Raw genomic sequence first — 19,183 nt, forward strand, 5'->3', positions numbered from 1 at the left:
AGTCGAGGATGCTACCAGTGTCCTAGGCGACCACATGTGCAGGAACTGTCACCAGCTCCAGAAACTTGAGCTCCAGGTTTCTGAACTCGAGTGGTGGCTGGAGTCACTGTGACACATCCATGAAGCTGAGAGCTATGTGGATAGCTTGTTCAGAGGTGGACACACTGCAGCTTAGGAGCCTGAAGGCAGAAAGGGAATGAGTGATCGCCAGGCAGTCCAAGAAAATTAGGCAGGTAGTGCAGGAGTCCCTTGGGGTCCCGCTCACCAATTGGTTTTCTGTTTTGCATACCGGTGAGGGTGTTAATTGCTCAGGTGAATGCAGTCAGAGCCATGTCTGTGGCACCACAGGCAGCTCTGCTGTACAGGAGGGGAGAGAGAAGAGGGAAAAATCAGTAGTGACAGGGGATTCATTAGTTAGGGGAACTGACAGGCATTTCTGTGGCTGTAGACGTGACTCCAGGATGGTATGTTGCCTCCCTGGTGCCAAGATCAATGATGTCACAGATTGGCTGCAGGGCATTCCTCTGGGGAAGGGTGATCAGCCAGAGGTTGTGGTCCATGTTGGTACCAAAGACTTAGGGAAGAAAGGGGATGAGGTCCTGAAAGCAGACTTTAGGGAGCTAGGAAGGAGATTAAATAGCAGGATCTCTAAAGCAGTAATCTCAGGATTACTTCCAGTTCTACGTGCGAGTATAGAAATAGGAGAATCGAGCGAATAAACACATGGCTGGAAAGTTGGTGTAGGAGGGAGGACAGAAGCAAATTGGGTTAAAAAGTGTCCAGCACAGGAATTTGGCAGTGTTAAAAGGTATATATGTAAATGCAAAGAGCATAGTAAATAAATCCGATGAACTGAGGGCACAGATAGACACATAGCAGCATGACATCATCACTTTAATATTGGCTTAAGGAGGGGCAAAAATGGCAGATCACCATCCCTGGATATAGAGTTTTCAGGCAGGATAGGGAGGGGGATAAAAAAAGGTGGGGTTTAAAGTATCAATTACAGCTGTGAGGAGGGATGATATACTAAATGAGGCATCAAGTGAGGCAATATGTGTTGAGATCAGAAATAAAAAAGGAGCAGCCTCACTGCTCAGAGTGTACTATAGACTCCCAAATAGTGGAAAGAGTTAGAAGGGCAAATATGTAGGCAGATTTCTGAATGCAAAAACAATAGGGCAGTAATCGTTGGGGGCTTCAACTACCCTAATATCACTTGGGATACGAACCGTGTGAAGGGCACAGAGGGCGCAAGATTCTTGCACTGCATTCAAGAGAACTTTTTTAGCCAGCACGTAACAAGACCAACAAGAGGGGGTACAATTCTAGATTTAGAAAGAAGCTGGGCAAGTGGATGAAGTAGCAGTGGGGGACCATTTTGGAGATAGTGACCATAATACAGTTAGATTTAGCATCATTATGGCAAAGGACAAAGATAGAACAAGAGTAAAATTTCTACTTTGGGGGAAGACAAATTTTACAAAGCTGAGAGGTGAGCAGGAGGGAGTGGACTGGATACAACTGTTAAGAGGAAAAACTGTGGGAGGCATTCAAAGAATAGATTCTACGGACACAGTGTACACATGTCCCCACAAAAAAAAGGGTGGTACAGCCCCCTGGTTATCCAGAAGTATACAAGCCAAGATAAAACAGAAAAAGAAAGCTTAACAGTCACAAAAGACTTAATACTATAGAAAGCCTTAGTGGGAGTATAGAAAGTACAGGGATGAAGTAAAAATGGAAATTGGGAAAGCAAAGAGAAGGTACGAAAAATATTGGCAAGAAAAATCAAAGAACATCTTAAGATATACCATAAGATTATATATTAAGAGCAAGAGAATAAAGAAAAGGTAGTGCCTATCAGGGATGTACATTGTAAATTGCGGAGAGGACATAAGGAGGCTACAAAGTGACATAGATAGGTTAAGTGAGTGGGCAAAGATCTGGCAAATGGAATATAATGTGGGCAAATGTGAAATTGTTTAAGAATAAAAAACAAGCTTATTATCTAAATGGTGAGAGATTGCAGAGCTCTGAGATTCAGAGGGATCTGGGTATCCCAGTGCATGAATCACAAAAGATTAATGTGCTGATGCAGCAAGTAATTAGGAAAGCTAATAGAATGTTATCATTTATTGTGAGGGAATTGATTACAATAGTCGGGAGGTTATGCTTCAGTTGTACAGGGCATTGGTGAGACCACATCTGGAGTAGTGTGTACAGTACTGGTCTCCTTGTTTAAAGAAAGATGTAAATGCGTTAGAAGCAATTCAGAGGTTTACTAGACTAACAGCAGGAATAGGCAGATTGTCCTATGGGGAAAGGCTGGACAGTCTAGGCTTGTATTCACTGGAATTTAAAAGAATAAGAGGTGATTTAATTGAAACATTTAAGATCCTGAGGGGTTTTGACAGGGTGAATGTGGAGAGGATATTTCCTCTTGTGGGAGAATCTAGAACTAGGGGTCACTGTTTAAAAATAAGGGGTCACTCATTTAAGTCAGATGAAAAGAATTTTTTTCTCTGAGGGTAGTGAGTCTTTGAAACTCTCTTCCTCAAAAGGCAGTGGAAGCAGAGTCTTTGAATATTTTTAAGGCAGAGCTAGATAGATTCTTGATTAACAAGAGGGTGAAAGGTTATCGGCGGAAGGCAGGAATGTGGGGTTGAGGTTACAATCAGTCAGCCATGATCCTATTGAATGACAGAGCAGGCTCCAGGGGCCGAGTGGCCTACTCCTGCTCCTAATTCATATGTACATGTGGGTTGATGCAGAAGATGTGGACAGGGTTCTCAATGAATACTTTGTATCTGTCTTCACTAAGGAGAGGGATGTTGCAGACATTCCAGTTAAAGAGGAGTGTGAAATATTAGATACAATAAGCGTAGCGAGAGAGGAAGTACTGGAGGGACTGGCATCCTTGAAAGTGGATGGATTACCAGGGCCAGAGGGATTGTATCCCACTGTTGAAGGAAGCCAGGGATGAAATAGCAGATGCTCTGAGGATCAGTTTCCAATCCTCTCTAGATACAGGTGAGCCACCAGAGGATTGGAGGCCTGTGAACAATGTTCATTATTTAAAAAGGGTGCAAGAGATAGGCCAGAAAATTATAGGCCAGTCAGTCTGTCTTTGGTGGTGGGCAAATTATTGGAATCAATTCTGAGACACAGGACAAACTGTCACTTAGAAAGGCACGAATTGATCAGGGATGGCCAGCATGGTTTTGTTAGGGGAGGATGGTGTCTTACTAACTTAAAAAAATTGCATTTTTTTTGAGGAGGTAACAAGGAGGATTGATGAGGATAGTTAAGTGGATGTTGTCTACATAGGTTTCAGTTAAGGCATTTGACAAGATCCCACATGGCAGACTGGTCAGGAAAGTGAGATCTCATGCAATACAGGGGAATGTGGCAGATTGGATCCAAAAGTGGCTCAGTGACAGGAAACAAAGGGTAATGGTCGATGGGGGTTTTTGCGAATGGAAAATTGTTTCCTGTGGTGTTCCACAGGCCTCAGTGTTGGGACCCTTGCTGTTCGTTGCATATGTTAATGATTTGGACTTAAATGTGGGATGCATGATTGGGAAATCTGCAGATGACACAAAAGTTGGCTGTGTAGCTGATAGTGAAGAGGATAGCTGTCGACTCCAGAATGATATCAATGGTTTAGTTGAGTGGGTGGAGAAGTGGCAAATGGAATTCAATCCGGACAAGTGTGAGGTATTGCATTTGGGGAGAGCAAACAAAGCAAGGGAACACTCAATAAACGGGAAGTTATTGAGAGGAGTTGAGGAAGTGAGAGATCTTTGAGTGCATGTCCACAGGTCCTTAAAGGTAGCAGGATAGGTGGACAAGGTGGTCAAGAAAGCATATGCAATGCTTTCCTTTATTGGGTGAGGTATTGAATATAAAAGCAGGAATGTAATGATGGAACTGTATAAAATGCTGGTTAAGCCACAGCTGGAATTTTGTGTACAATTCTGGTCACCACATTACATGAAGGACATAATTGCTCTGGAGAGACTGCAGAGGAGATTTACAAGAATGTTGCCAGGGCTTGAAAACTGCAGCTATAAGGAGAGATCGGATAGGCTAGTGTTGTTTTTCTTAGTATAGGGGAGGCTAAGGAATGACCTAACTGTGGGGTACAAAATTATGAGGGGCCTAGATAGGGTAGACAGGAAAAACTTGTTTTCCTTAGTTGAGGGGTCAATTACTGACCGGCGCAAATACAATGGGCTGATTGGCCTCTTTCTGCACCACAACTTTTCTATGGTTCTATGGTCCACCATCGTTCCGGGGAGGAGTTCCGATGAAAGTTCATTGACCTGAAACTTTAACACTGTTTTCCTCACTTTAGATGTTGCCCAACCTGCTGAATATTTCCAACATCGTCAGTTTTTATTTCAGATTTCCAGGATCCCAATACTTAGCTCTTGTAATTAGGTGGACGTGCAAAGATAACTGTTTCCATCACTGCCTTTAGTTTTGGAGAGCTGGGTAGGATTCCTTTTCACTGACAGAACAATGACTCTTTCTGTTACCAGTTCTTAAGTATCAGATGTGAAAGGAAGCAGGAATCACCATTACAGTCAACTCCACAAGTCAGAGTCCTTCAACTTTTCTACCTCTTATCAATAACTTACTACCCAAAACCAGGGCTTCAAAATTAGCACACCAATTTCCCAAATTTCCTGACCACATTATCATACTTCAGGTTAAACTAGATTGTCACAGGATGAAAACGAATCCCTTGGGGTCAACACCTCAGGAGGATGGTAGGACATTGATGATCAATTGACTGGTTTTTAAAAACATCCTGACAAATATTAACATGACTTTAATCACAAGCCCTTGGAATATTGCCATACTAGGTTTCTCATTCATTCATTCATTCCAGACACAGTCAGGATACCATTGCATTTTCTCAGAGTCAGGAACTACAATAGAAAGGATAACTGTAAGCAAATCAGACTTTGTGACAAGGCGGAATTTTCCACTCCCATTGGCGATGGGTGTGTTTGGTGGCGTGAGCAGACAATATGGCGAGAAGGCCAAAAATCAGTTTTATGCCGTTGTGAAACTAGTTTGCGATTGTCCGCTTCACCCGTCAATGGCAGACCGCATTTCCCACAACCGCACGTCAGGAACCTAATTTCAATAATTTAGCATCTCATTATAAGCCCTGTTTGCCAGAATCATCCCCCCACGCTGGATCATCCAGACACATCACGCTGACGTGTTTCACAACAGCACATAAGCAACATGCACCTAGTGGGCTGCACTTCGCTTGGGACTTTGAGGTTTGTTTGCCTACCTTGCTTCAGGCAGCACTTGCAGTCATCAGTGCCAGGCTTCACAGGCTGTACCACATCACTTTTAGGGAGGCTCAAGGGCGGGTGTATACCCACCAGATCAGCCATAAGGCGGGAGTGGCCTTTCACAGGCTGCAGGGCCAGGGCTTGCTTGGAGAAGGGGGAGGAGTGGCCTCAGGCAAGGGAAAAGGCTGCAGAGTGAGGGCTGTTCTGTGGAAGGAAGCTATCCCAGGACATGTTGATCTGTGCAAGTGGCCTCAAGATGGTGAGGGCTGAGGAGGCAGTCTCCAGAGGAGATGTGAGGGTGTGTGAGAGAGTCAGTGTTGATGTCCCTTGAGTTGGCAGTGAGTGAGATGCCGGTGAATGTGTGATGGCCTTGTGAGTGTGTGAGTTTAGAGTGATGAGATGACTGCCTTATCCTGGCAGCATCGATAAGATCATTCATCCTCTTTCTGCACTGGATGGCCAACCTCTTCCATGCAGCATTGGCACTGACCACCACTGCCAAGCCTCCCAAGCTGGAGTGGTGAGATTGCTGGACCTCCTGCAGCCAGAGTGGGAGTAGAAGACATCATGGGTGGCCTCCAAAAGACATTCCAGTGAAGGGTCACTGAACTTTTCTTGGCTTTCAGGGCCATGTCTTCACTGGAGCGATCCTGGGCTGCAAGCATTGAGAATTATGTGCATGGCTGCAGTTTAGATATGGCACGTGGAGTGAGGAAATGGTGAGGTAATAGCGTGGCGGGCGATTCAGAGGCCACTCACCAGCAAGATGGTATCCTGTGGCTGCATAATTAATGAGGTGAGAAGCAGATGGTATGGCCTGAAAACTGGCCATTGCAGCCGGCGGGTAAAGTGTCATGTTTCATGCCCGCCACCACACTTAGTGCAAATCTGGGACGATTCCTCCCTATGATTGATGTTGAAATATTTTGGCCCAAAACATAAGGCCCCGTGGGGTCAATTAATCTGCACTAATTTTATGATGGTAGGAGGGGGCAAGAAGGGTGGAGAATATAACTTTCTACTTACAAGAGTCGGGAATTGCCATTACCATGAAATACATTTTATACCGTGACAGAATTAGCTTTCTGCTGCCATTGTAAAGGAAGGGGAGAAATGTCCATTTATTGAGCCGCTCTTTTTATATATCAAGCTTTGTACACAATCCCCTCATTGGATAAAATATGAATGAACTTTTGTTTGGCATCAAGTGTTACCAAGTCAGACAGTGAGGGGATTAGGTGGAGGATTATGACACAGTATCTTAGGCCAGTGATAGGAAGTCAAGAAGAGGACAGACATACAATGGATAGTGCAAGAGACAACCATTCTCTGGGTGAGACTCCCCAAATTCATTTCACTTAGCAATCTCAGAGCCATCAAAAAGGAGACCCCATTCTATTGAATAGGGCTGGACTCATGAAGGGCCATTTTCAATCTCAACTGCGATTCTTTCCTTTAGCAATTTGATGAATTTATCAAATAATCAAGTAACTTGAATTTATTTTGAACTTTCTAATTTCTTTGACGCTACATTCACGTATCGATTGTGTGCCATTAACTCCTGATGTAAAGTAGGGACCTGATTCATGAATGTCATATTTGTTTTCAATATCATTAGGAGGTGCCTTCATAAATCTCTTCTTACCTTCAGCAGAACAGCAGATCGATCCACCACAGCTTTTGCAATAAGTTGACAGGTCAAGTCAAAATATTCAGCAGGTTTGACTTCTGAGAGTTTGATGATTGGCTTATGGATTGAAAGGTTTACATTTGCCCATCTGCGCAGTTCCTCCACAGTGCTTTGATCAGTGGCAGTGAACTTATATGATTTGCTGCTTGTCCGTGGTTTTAGGGGTGCTCCTGGAGTTCCATCAAACGTCAAAGCTGAGAAACCAGCAGCATTGATGGCTTGAAGCTCTTGGTTGAATTCTTGTATCTATATATATATGTATAGAAAATGCAAAAAGGTTTAGTACCACAGTCAGTTTTGTTACTTTATCTAATTTACTAGTTGGACAGATGAGCAGACCCCCATTGGCACAGATTGCAGAATCTTCCTCCGCACTGGTCAGTTGGATGGTCAGTATGCAGAGCAGGTTAACGGTACGGATGGTGGAAGAAGAAACCGTAACAGGTTTCAAGAAGGAACGAGGCAAATGGGACTGATTCGAATGTCCCAACGTAACACAGTGCAGAGTGTGATTGGACGGACTGAAGGTCTACTCTGAAATTATTGCTACGTTACAATGTTCCTTCCCAAGTTGCTGTCAAAATCTTTGTCTTCCATGAGACATTGCTTCATAGTGCAGCTTTTTTTTGTTATTTCCTACATTAGAACAGTGACTACCCTTAAGAAGTGCTTCATTGGCTGTAAAGCACTTTGGGACATCTGGAGCTGGTGAAACATTCTATATAAATGCAAATTCTTTCTTTATTCTTTCCATTTCATCCCACTTATTTGTGAATAAAGTCCCACTTTTTTATTTGGCTTCATTCCAGTATCTGTTGTATTACTATACTGTGTGTAATTACAAAAATGGGGCCGGGGCTGGGGTTAATCATAATCCACCTATTTCACACTCACTCAGGCCATTTAATATCACAAGCAATGAGCATGATCAGAAGTAAGGGTCAGATTCAAGCAAAAGTGTGGGTATTGCTTTTCCACAGGTGAGGTGGGATTGAGTAGAAGGTTCTAGAGTATCAGGGAAAGATGGTTGAAGAGTGATAGTGCAATGGCAGAGAGGACAAACAGTAGACCACATGAGGGCAGGGCATATACATGGCCACTGGATTCCATTAACATTCTGCTGAATAATGGAAGATTTCACGGATCAATGTTGTGAAGTGAAGAATGAATGCTCAAGGAGAATTTATATTCATCTGCAGCATACTCATCGAAAACAGGGTAGTGTGCAAACCCTCTATCAATGCTGAATCCACAGATCAAGAGAAGGCTTTATATTTATATAGCTGTCAAAGTTATATGTTACACACTGAGCCAATAAGTGACAAATGTTACCTAACTGCTGGAGAAACATTACAGACTCTGAAGTATTTTTCTCCCAGACTCTAAACTCCCCTTCCCTTATATACATGGTATTGAAATATAGCATGCCAGAAGGGGCAATACACTTCATTATATACTTTTAATACATTATGCCTCACATTTAGATATGTTCTCTTTTACATCTCCATACAACACTGGTTCAAATGGCAAGATAATTAGCTCACAGAGTCATAACATTAAGATAGACCAACAAAATAATCCAACTAATACAGTATCAGTTACCTTACATAAAACAGTGTAATTCAAATGTATTAAAACGATGGTTCTAAAGCTGATTGTTAATTAATGAAAACAAAGTCTAAAAATGTAAGCTTCCAGTACTTAAAAATGTTTGAATGGAGGTACATAATATTTTACAGAAAACAATTGCACTTTCAACAGTTCTAATGCAGTTTGGGAAGGTTTATTGAAAGAGCATTATGCTGTACCCTGCGCCATAAATTTGCTCTTACAATGCCGGTATTTTTTCCATTCAAGACTTTTTTTTTAACTAACTAAATGCCATAGAGGGTTACATTTTAGAAGGCCACTTTTACCTTAAATTGATCACCCAGGATATAATGCTAAGCCTATTTTTCACATTTAGCACAATTGGCTAGCACGACAGATTGAAAATTGGTCTGCTCAAAACTAATGGATTCAACAACTTCATGCCTTTCAAGCTAAATTAATAATCAGCACAAACAGAAATCGGTCTTGGCATACATAGTACTTGGCTGCAGTTTGTTCAACATCAATTCCAACAAGTAATTTTACAAAGACAGTATTAATGAGGGCGGAGAAAGTAGCCCTTTCTAAAACTGAAAAGATACCAGGAGGACATTACTCAAAACAAGAGGATGGTAAACAACGAACATCCACCATAATTTGAGGGAAGCAGTTTGTAATGAAAACATATTGCAAGGCTACCACTAGGAGGAGAAATTCAAGCAGATGGTGTACGCAATGTTTTTTAAATTCCTGCCTCTGCTACACGTTCCCGCGGACGTATAAAAGCTTCAGTCTTCTCAAATGTTTTATCCTTTCATGGATTGAACTCCTAAGTACAAAGGCAGACACTAACTGGGGAGCAACAATGGAAAATATTCCACTGATTGCTAAGCCTGAACTCTTCATAATTGAGCATGAAGTTTTTGGGTAATATATTTTCTAATTAAAAGATTGACAAAGTATTCCACGTTCCTGGGGTGAAGAAAAACTGACGACAACGTTTCATCAAGTCTTCCTGAATAAACTGTTCCACAGAACAATTCCAATCCTGTTGCATAGCAAAGTATTATGATCATTGTATTCTGGATCAAGCTTCTCTGTTTATACAACGGCAGTCTGCACTACAATGACGATGAAATATTGAGAATAAATTATTCCCCTCACTTTTTTGAATCTGTAACATTTCTTAAAAAGGGAACTTAATTTGCAGATTGCATATACACAATTATAGGGGAGAATATGTTGAGTAAAACAATGCATGACTTGTCAATTTTTCTTAGCAAAACTATTCTCAAAATGGTGATCCATAGCTTCATATTATTCCGTATCAATGAACTTTGTACAACCTACTTCAAAATCATGGACCCTTAGGTTGAAACTGTTCCTCTGAAAGTCCACTACTATCACTACCGGCTTTGCAGTGCAACACCAAAAATTTTTTGGCTTCTATAATTACTCTTCATGAGAAAGGGGGAGGGGGGAATACTGGGTATCTCTTTGTAATTAATGATTTGCTAACAAAACTACAGGAATGCACAACTCCATGTGATTTCTTCAGATCATCAATACAGAAATACAGATGAGTTCCTATTTCTTTTTGCAAGCGGAGGGGTGGAGGCGGGGTGGTGGTTTACCCTTTTATATAATGTCAGCTTTCATCATCTTCATACAAAGCAAGTAGCTGTACCCACAAGAGTTAAAACTTCGATCCTTTTTCTCTAAAGGCTCCTCTGTGCTTCGTAGCACAGAGCATTTATTGCCACATTCGGAATTTGATTAAAGGGCTTGCAAACAGTTCAAGACGCTGTAAAGGAAAATCAGCACAGAAGAAATACCTTATTAATTCACACAATAACCTAATCAGGAGTTTATTCCACTGCTCACAGGTCATGTTGCCCATAGAGAAATGGAAGGGTTTTATATAATAGAATTGTGTTTAGTGTTCGGATCAAATTATTGGATCCAATTTAAAATGACATGCTTAAATTTTGCATAGGTTTTTTTGAAAAGGACCTAATAGAAACAGCTAAATATTGGCAGTAAACAGCATTGTTACAAATGGGGAGTCAAATATAGACAGTTGAACTGTGCTCTGTATTTTATAAAATTATCTCTGCTTGTCTTTTTTCTAAAAAGGAATTCCTGTATCCTTTGTATTGCATCTAAAAAAGCCCTTAACAGTGCTGATAACACCCTTTTCCCCTTTAAATGCACGGACCAAATCTGCCATAGATTTATTTTCAAGTTCCTTTGCTAAATTGTCCAACCTATTTCATTACTCCGTACACTCAAGTCATACTGAACTAGGTTGGATAAATGTCAGAAGCAAGTTCTGTTCTAAATGTTTGAATAGAATTGTAAACTGAGGCCCTGTCTACCCTCTCAGGTGGATGTAACAGATCCCATGGTATTATTTTGAAGAGGAGCAGGGGGGTTGTCCCTGGTATTCCAGCCAATATCTATCCCACGAGTAACATCACTAAAAAAGATTATGTGTTCATTATCACATTGGGGAGAGAGTGTGCAAAAATAGCTGTCACGATTCATACACTGGGAGGGAATTCCAGGATTTTGACCCAGCAACAGTGGAGGAATGGTGATATAGTTTCAAGTCAGGATGGAGGGTAGCTTGGAAGGGAACCTTCAGGTAGTGGTGTTCCCATGTTCCTGCTGCTGCCCTTGTCCTTTTACCTGGTAGAGGTCACAGGTTTGGAAGCTGCTGTGGAAGGAATTGAACCTTGGCTAAACTAGTCAAGTGAACAATAAAAAGTGTGAAACATGGAGGCAATGCTGAAACAACAGGGTCAGTCAACATCTGTCATTTTCTGACACTTTCCATGATGAAAGCCATAGTCACCCTCTCTTAGCAGTGAACAATAGCAAATTACCACAAGCTGCATGAATTCAAAAGGGCTACTGGTATCAGAAACTTCTATTTGTAATGCTCTGCTCCAAGTTTAGTCTTGGAAATAATTTATTCACCACAATAAATTGCACACGTTTCTGGAGTAATTAAAATCTGCTAGACTTTATATAAATCCATTTCTAATGTTCAATATTTCTGAAGCTTAAAAATTTTAAATGCCTGCATATTCATATATCGCATACTTCAATAATTTAATTACTTAAAGAGTTGAAACATAGCCAACTAAGATCATCGATATGCCAAGGGAGAATCTTTGTTTCTCCCATGTGACACGCACAATTCTACTCTTGCCAATTCATGTAGCACAATGTTATTTTACTTTTAAGAATAAACTAATGCAGCTCTAAGCTTACAGTGAGGTGCCTGGCTTTGGGAATAAGGCTTCCACTTACAGAAACAAGGCCAGGAATGTGGAGTGCTTGGAGCTCAGGCCAGAATGATGGGAGTGTCATAATTCCATATCAGAACATTGGAAATGCAATGAAGGTAAGTGACTTTGATTGAATGGCCAGTCACAATGCTTCCATTTGAGAACTGTCACTGAAATATTTAAACACATGATGAGGTGTACCTTGATGATCAACACTTGACCATTTAGTACCTTGATCTGGAATAATTCCTCAGGTACAATGCTATAGCACATTTGTTGAATATCAATTCCCAAAGGATGCTTACAAAATGCTTGAAAATTGTAGAGTAACGTTGACAGGGTGAAAACAGAACCGGGATAAGGTGGGTAAATTTCTGAATTTAGTTTGCAAATGCCTTCAGCATGGAATGATTTTGTACTAACATGCTGCTTTTTAAAATATTGGGCTGGATTTTGCCGTAGAAATAACAATGACGCTAAAAGTGTTCGCCATTGAAGTGGAAATCGAACAGCAACTTCCAGCAAGTGCACATGCTCAGTTAAACACGGAAAGCAAGAAGATGCTGTCTGAGTTGCTTATTCCTTCAGGAGCTTCACTATAACAGCATCTTGCCCAGAGATTCGGTATGATGATATAAACCCACTAGCTCAACAAAAAGGCTAGGCTTGTTCATACCGTGTAAGCAAATCTTTAATGGCACAATAAGTCTTAATTTCTGCCAAACAACTGCTCTGGCACTGAAAAGTTACTTTTAAAAGTGTGGAGTCTCATTCTTTCAGATATCAATTATTGTCAGAGATTGTTTAAAAATAATTTTTCTTTTTAAAAAGATGTACTTTTTATAATTCTTTTTATTTTCTCATAAGCCAGTTTTTCTTTCCCTCTATTTCACATTCTGTACCTGATTTTACATTGAAATCCTTATTCTGATTACACTGTCTGGCTCGGAGTCTGCATGGCTCATTAAGGATTCATCAATCTGATTGGCTAAGGAAATATACAATTTCTTGCGCTGTTCACAGAGGTCCCTTTTGCCCTGTAGAGGGTGCCATGCTGACTGAAATGGCTCTCTAATCACAGCAAGTCCCAGTGCAAAAGGTGATAGAAGGTCTATGGGCAAGTGTAAGTGTAAAGAATGGCTGGCGCTGTTTGTTCACTGTTGAGTGCAAAATCCAGCTCGATATCCTTTAGATTTCAAGACAGGCTATAGATCTGTTGTGACACTCACCAAAGTTAGTTTTATTTGAATGAAAATGTTTTACTCCTTTACATTATCTTGAAAATTTGCCCTTGTTCACATGGTTTTAGCTCTTACAAGGTAATTTAGACTTGTTGCTATGCGATTAACTCCGCATAAAGACATCCTGGAAAGAAATGAAAATGTACGTGCTGTAAATGGATCCTTGCGCTTAGCCTATACAGTTCATTTGCAAAAAGTGTCACATTTTGTCATGCAGACACAAATTATGCTCTCTATGTACTTGACAATACATGTTCCTATCTCACAATGCAGGCTTGGGCAGGTCACCTACAGACTAGTGATAATACTAACCTAGCTCTTCAGTACTGAACTAATCAACATCACTTATAATTATATGCTCAGGTAAGATGCAAAGAACAAAAATTACTTTTAACCCTTTCTCAAGTCATATTCCATTATAGGTGGCTTGGTCCCCAAGAAACAGACTGGGTCCAGTGCAGCTACCTGTTTTAACAGCAAAAATCACTTCCTCCAAGGCTAAATATTCACATTATTTTGCAGGATTCCTGCTAATCATTGATGATAAATCACATCCTTATAATGTTAAATGTTACATAAGAGCAGACCATTCAGCCCCCTGTGCCTTTTCGGCCATTTAATTAGATCCTGGTTGATTCATTGCATCAACCTCATTTATACATCTTGGTTAAGGTTAAATAGTTATGAATATTAATAAACACTGAGGGACTATAACGGAGGCTTCAAAAAGCCCAAATTGTGACGGTATTAAGAACAAGTTTTATGACAGGATGGTGAAAGAGAAATGTCAGTTTAATATTCTCATTAATCTTCATGCATAGTCTTTTAGAAATGCTTTAATGTAGGCTTGACACTTGGGCCTGGATTTTCATCCTGGAGGCAGGTAGCGGGAGTCAGAAAAATTCCCGGTTTGGCCCGCCTGCCTTAGAAAAAAGTGCCCGCAAAGGCCAGGTTTTCATTGTTGGGGACTGGGAATAGGGGTGGGAGCGGTGGGGCCAGATGCAGGCTGGAATCGGGCCAGCCAGCCCAGGAAACAGTTTGGAGGCAGCCACAGGGGCTAACAGGTGTGGAGCCAGGCTGTTTAAATAAAAACAGTTAAAATAAAAACAGAAAGGTCCTCCAACCCTCACCCATCATACCCCACACAGTCCCCATGCCCCATCCATGCCACCATATGTCCTTCCCACCTGCCTATGGCCCCTCATGTCACCCATGCCAAGCTATGCTCTCCCACCCGCACCCTATGGCCTCTCATGCCAAGCTATGGCACCTCCATGCCCATTCACCCATTATACACTATTTAGAGCAAATGAACCATACAGAGACAGCAGAATGTGTAAAAAAAATTTAAAGTCATTCATTGTTAACTTTACATTTTCTTTTAAAAAAACTTCTGTTTACCACAGCTCAATAAAAGTGTCAATCATCCAGGCCCATTAAAGTTTCAATAATTGAAACTACAAACACCTGAAACCTCTCAAGCTTGTGTAAATAAACATTGTGAAATTGACAGCATGGATCAGAGAGCCAGAGCTGTCAATCAAGCAATGTTTTTCTTGGGGTACAGCTGTTTCAACAAACTAATGGATTTCTGGGATCTCAGTCAAGCCTCATTATGTATCCTTGATTGAGAGCCCAGACATCCAGTAGTGTTAAAACAACTGAGCCCAGTGTTTTTTTTAAGAAAGTGGAAAGTTAGCAATGAATGACTTTTTAAAGCCTTTTTTTAAACACATCCTACTGTCACTATAGGGTTCATTGGTTCTATACAATGTATAGGGGGTGAATGAGCATGAAAGTGCCATAGCTTGGCATGCAAGCCAGGAGGGGCCATAAGGTCTTTTTTGGGGGGGCATACCTTGGCATGGGAGACATGAGGAGGGCTTTTTGAACTTACCTTTTAAAAGGTCCCCTCATGCAGGCTCACTGAAGACTTGGCCCAACTCCATGAAAGTTGCAGAGGACTAGGACATGCCTATCCTCTCAATGGAGCCAGCCAGGTCAGGGTGCAAGGTGTGGACTTCTGACCTGCGCCCTTAAAGGTCACTCCCAAAATACTGAAATCCATGAATGGGGTTGGGAATTACGGAATCGGGACTTACCCAACATTTTTAAAGGACTCCCAAGTCATCCTGATTCGGTGAAAATCCAGGCATTTATTTGAGCTTTTCGGATAGCTATTACGTATGTCCCTTTTATAACATTTAATGTTGTGAACTAGCTTTTGTAGTGTCTCTTTGTGTAGGAAATCCTTGTGTAAAAGTTCTCCCTCAGTGTAGGTGATGTCTCTGCGCAGGAGGGATCCCACCCTGTGCAGGAGATCTCACTTTGTGTTAGAGGCACGTTTGCCAGAGATCTATTCTTGCAGGAAAAGCCTGGCATCTAACCACGACAATGTGCCATCGCTGTTCTACGTATTTCTGCATCCCCTAAATATAAAGGATGCACTGCTAACAAAGGCCTTTATTACAAACCATGGCATTCCCTCCATTGAAGGACACCTGTGTAAGTCTACGGATCACACACATGACAGAGTACTGACTTAAACCCACAGATGGCACTACAGTGCATTTTTCATAGCTAGGCTTGAGGAATAATTTAAAATTGCTTTTCATTTTTAATTTCCATTCGAAAGAAAATCGGATTGACTTCATTACACTTTTTACGTAACTGGATTAGAGAGCAGTCCCATAGGAGGACTAATTAGAAGAATTTTAGTTACTGCAGTGATTTGTATTTTCCAACTGCGAGCATTAAATTTGTCCTGCATTACAATGCCACAGGGGAAAGGAAGTCGGGCTCGCTCAGTAGAAGAGTCTTTCCATTGAAGAATGAAGGTCACTCCATGGTAAATAATCTCATTTTCTCCTTCATGCTTCACTGGCCTGCACACAGCTGGGGTACATTTAGAGGCACAGTGTGACACTGAGTGTTTGATTTGAAAACAGAAAGCCTATGTAAATGTGCTGCGATGATGATGATGTGATCAGCTACATCTTACCAGACATGTTAGGGGCTACAAAAACACTGAAGAGAAATAAATTTTACAGAATATCATGAGGCTTGAGTTAGTATCAGCATCAGTTACCAGTCTTCTTTTGGGGAAAAAAAGTGTAGTGATGCAACCCTGTCATAGACTCATTTGGCTCAGATCCCCATTTAAGAATTCCTATATAGTCAGTTGGCAATGGAGATCTATGAGTGAGTGAGTGAGTCAGTGAGTGTAAAATGAGAGGGAGGAGGGGATTTTAGACAAATCAGACAATGAGCCAATTACACTTGTATCAACCCTTTCACATAATCATTTCAAATTGGCCATATATTTCAACACAAAGTCAATTCTTCTACCTTTCATGTCCATTGGAAGACTGGCTGTGGGTTGGAAGCTAGCATGGGGTCATTTAACTGACTTAAATGATTCTAATTTACTGTCTCAAAAGAAATAATAGCAAATATCAAAAAAAATACTCCAATAAAAAGTATGTTGGGGAAAAACGTGTAAAAATACATGACCCCGCCCCCCACCCCCCAAAAAAAGAAAATCACACATAGGATTTACAAATGAATCCATTTAGCAAAAAGGACAAGGCTAAAAGAAAGATTTGCATTTATATAGCACATTTCACATCCACCAGACTTTCCAAAGCACTTAAATCCAATTTGGAAGTGTACTGTTGCGAATATCTGATTCCACAATTTGTGTGTTTTAGAGGCATAACTTTTAGTTTTAATAAGTGAAGTGTTAAATGGAAAGACTTGGCTGAGAAACTGATAAACAACCCTGAAGTAAGTGCAATTCAAGGAGGTGTGAGGCAATTACAATTTCAACGGCTAACCTGTGTTTATTTAATAAAATTAGAGTTAGCAGGAAGTAAACTTAAACAATGGATGGCCCACCTTCAGGCTTTTGATAGGGAGGTCTGTAATTATTTCAATAAGGGATTTGGTTTATTCAGGTAGTTCCCAGGTCAAAGAAACCAAAAGCACCTTTGTAAACAAGGGAGTTTCTTCGTGGAACCAGGGGCTCTAAAGAGAGGACTGTTAACTCTATTAGAGATATAAATTAGTCATGTGGGTCCCATAATCAAAAAGTTTGGTTTTGAAGGTAAAAGATAATTGGTTTACATTTCTACCTGGAATGTCCCAAGTATGGCACATTGCCATGAAGATGGGCTTTTGGGGTTAGAGAGGTTCCTTTGTTTATTTATCTGTGCATTTGCTCACAGAGCAGATAGTAAGCATTTTAGTTTGGGAACAGACAGAGACAGTTGCAGCTCACTGAGCCTAGGGAGCAAAGGAGATAACTGTTAGCCAGGCTTGCACCTCGAGCAGAGAAAATACTAACTTTATCATTGACCACATGGAATGCAGGTGGGAGCTGTCACTCAGCTGGCAACAGAGTTTATGAGGGAAAAGAGGCTGGAAGATTTGCCTAGCTTGGAGCTAGAGGAAGAAATCTACACTAACCTTCATAGTGAAAACAAGCAGTTAGTTTTGAGAAGGGAGAGCGAAAGAGAAAGTCTGCCAGGAACTGAAAAGCAGTTGTGGGACCAAGAGCTGTACAGGACCGTTAAGGCCATTAGGAACCAGGGGTGTTCCTGATCTTTAAATCACTGAGTATGAATCAGTGAGGCTTAAGCTTGAGCTGAGAAGTCCACAGTCGTGGGATTTTGAAGAAAAGTTGGAGGATCACTTGGCCAAAAACTAATATCCATGAAATCTCATAGCTTGGAGAATAGCTGGAACACCAAGGAGAAATTAAAGTGAATTCTGGAGAGCTGTGGCATAGAACCACAGAAAAGTTACAGTACAGAAAGCCATTCAGCCCATCGTGTCTGTGCCAGCTGAAAAATAAAAAAGCCAGTTGCCTATTTTAATCCCACCTTCATTTGAATTTCAAAAGGAGAAGTGAAAGAATTCTAACACCATAACAGCCTAATCTTCTTTGAACTAGTGCCATGGGATCTTTTACATCCACCTGAGAGGGGAAATGAGGCCTCAGTTTAATGTGTCATCCGAAAGACTGCACCTCTGACAGTGCAGCACTCCCCCGGTGTGTCAGCCTTGATTCCTAGTCCTGGAGTGGGACTTGAACACACAATCTTCTGATTCAAAGAAAAGAGTGTTACCAACTAAGCTGACTTTCTGAGTATAAAATATCTTTTCAATCTATTTTTAGTTTTGTGTCTTGGGCCTCTCGGAGCAGATAGCAGGATGCCATAAAAAGTGCTGGGCATAGTAGAGGGAATGAATCCTGATGAAATCATCTACAATCCCACTCCATGATCTCTTTGAACGGTTTGATGAGAAAATGAGATCACCTCTCTTCCCCAAACACTGGTCTCAAACTATCTCACTCCAAGCCTTTAATTTGTGTTCAGGCATTAGCTGACTATCATCACCGTGCCTCCCACCCTTTCCTTTGCAAATCACAGATGAAAATTCCATCTTTTTCACAAAGGAAAACAATAAACGTCCCCCTTTAAGTCCATCATTAGTATTCAATAGAGAGAGGCTCCATGCCAAACAAAATGATCCAAATACAATCTCATCCTGTTTCTTCTGCTACTTTTTTTTAATTCATTCACGGGATGTGGGCTTTGCTGGCTTGGCCAGCATTTATTGCCAAGCCCTAGTTGCCCTTAAGAAGGTGATGGTGAGCTGCCTTCTTGAACTTGAATGTGGTGTAGGTACACCCACAGTGCTGTTTGAAAGAGAGTTCCAGGATTTTGACCCAGCGACAGTGAAAGAATGATGCTATATTTCCAAGTCAGGATGGTGAGACTTGAAGGAAAACTTCCAGGTGGTCATGTTCCCATGTGTCTGATGCCCTTGTCCTTCTAGATGGTAGCGGTCGTGGGTTTGAAAGGTGCTGTGGAAGGAGCCTTGGTGAATTCCTGCAATGCATCTTGTAGATGGTACACACTGGTGCTGCTGTGCATCGGTGGTGGAGGGAGTGAATGTTTGTGGATGTGGTGGCAATTAAGCAGGCTGCTTTGTCCTGGACAGTGTCAAGCTTCTTGAGTGTTGCGGGAGCTGCACTCA

General features: G+C 41.3%; 1 protein-coding gene across 10 annotated transcripts in view; it reads right to left on the reverse strand.

Moving 5' to 3' along the window:
- The window catches only part of pot1 (protection of telomeres 1 homolog), a 350,815-nt gene that overhangs the window by 100,574 nt on the left and 231,058 nt on the right, over positions 1-19,183 (reverse strand). For all 10 annotated transcript variants that reach the window (XM_041216484.1, XM_041216483.1, XM_041216491.1 and 7 more), the window contains one exon: positions 6,967-7,257. In XM_041216484.1, coding sequence (XP_041072418.1) covers positions 6,967-7,257 — 291 coding nt within the window. The remainder of the gene's footprint in view (positions 1-6,966; positions 7,258-19,183) is intronic.

This window comes from Carcharodon carcharias, chromosome 21 (genome assembly GCF_017639515.1).
Source record: "Carcharodon carcharias isolate sCarCar2 chromosome 21, sCarCar2.pri, whole genome shotgun sequence".
Taxonomy (NCBI): Eukaryota; Metazoa; Chordata; class Chondrichthyes; order Lamniformes; family Lamnidae; genus Carcharodon; species Carcharodon carcharias.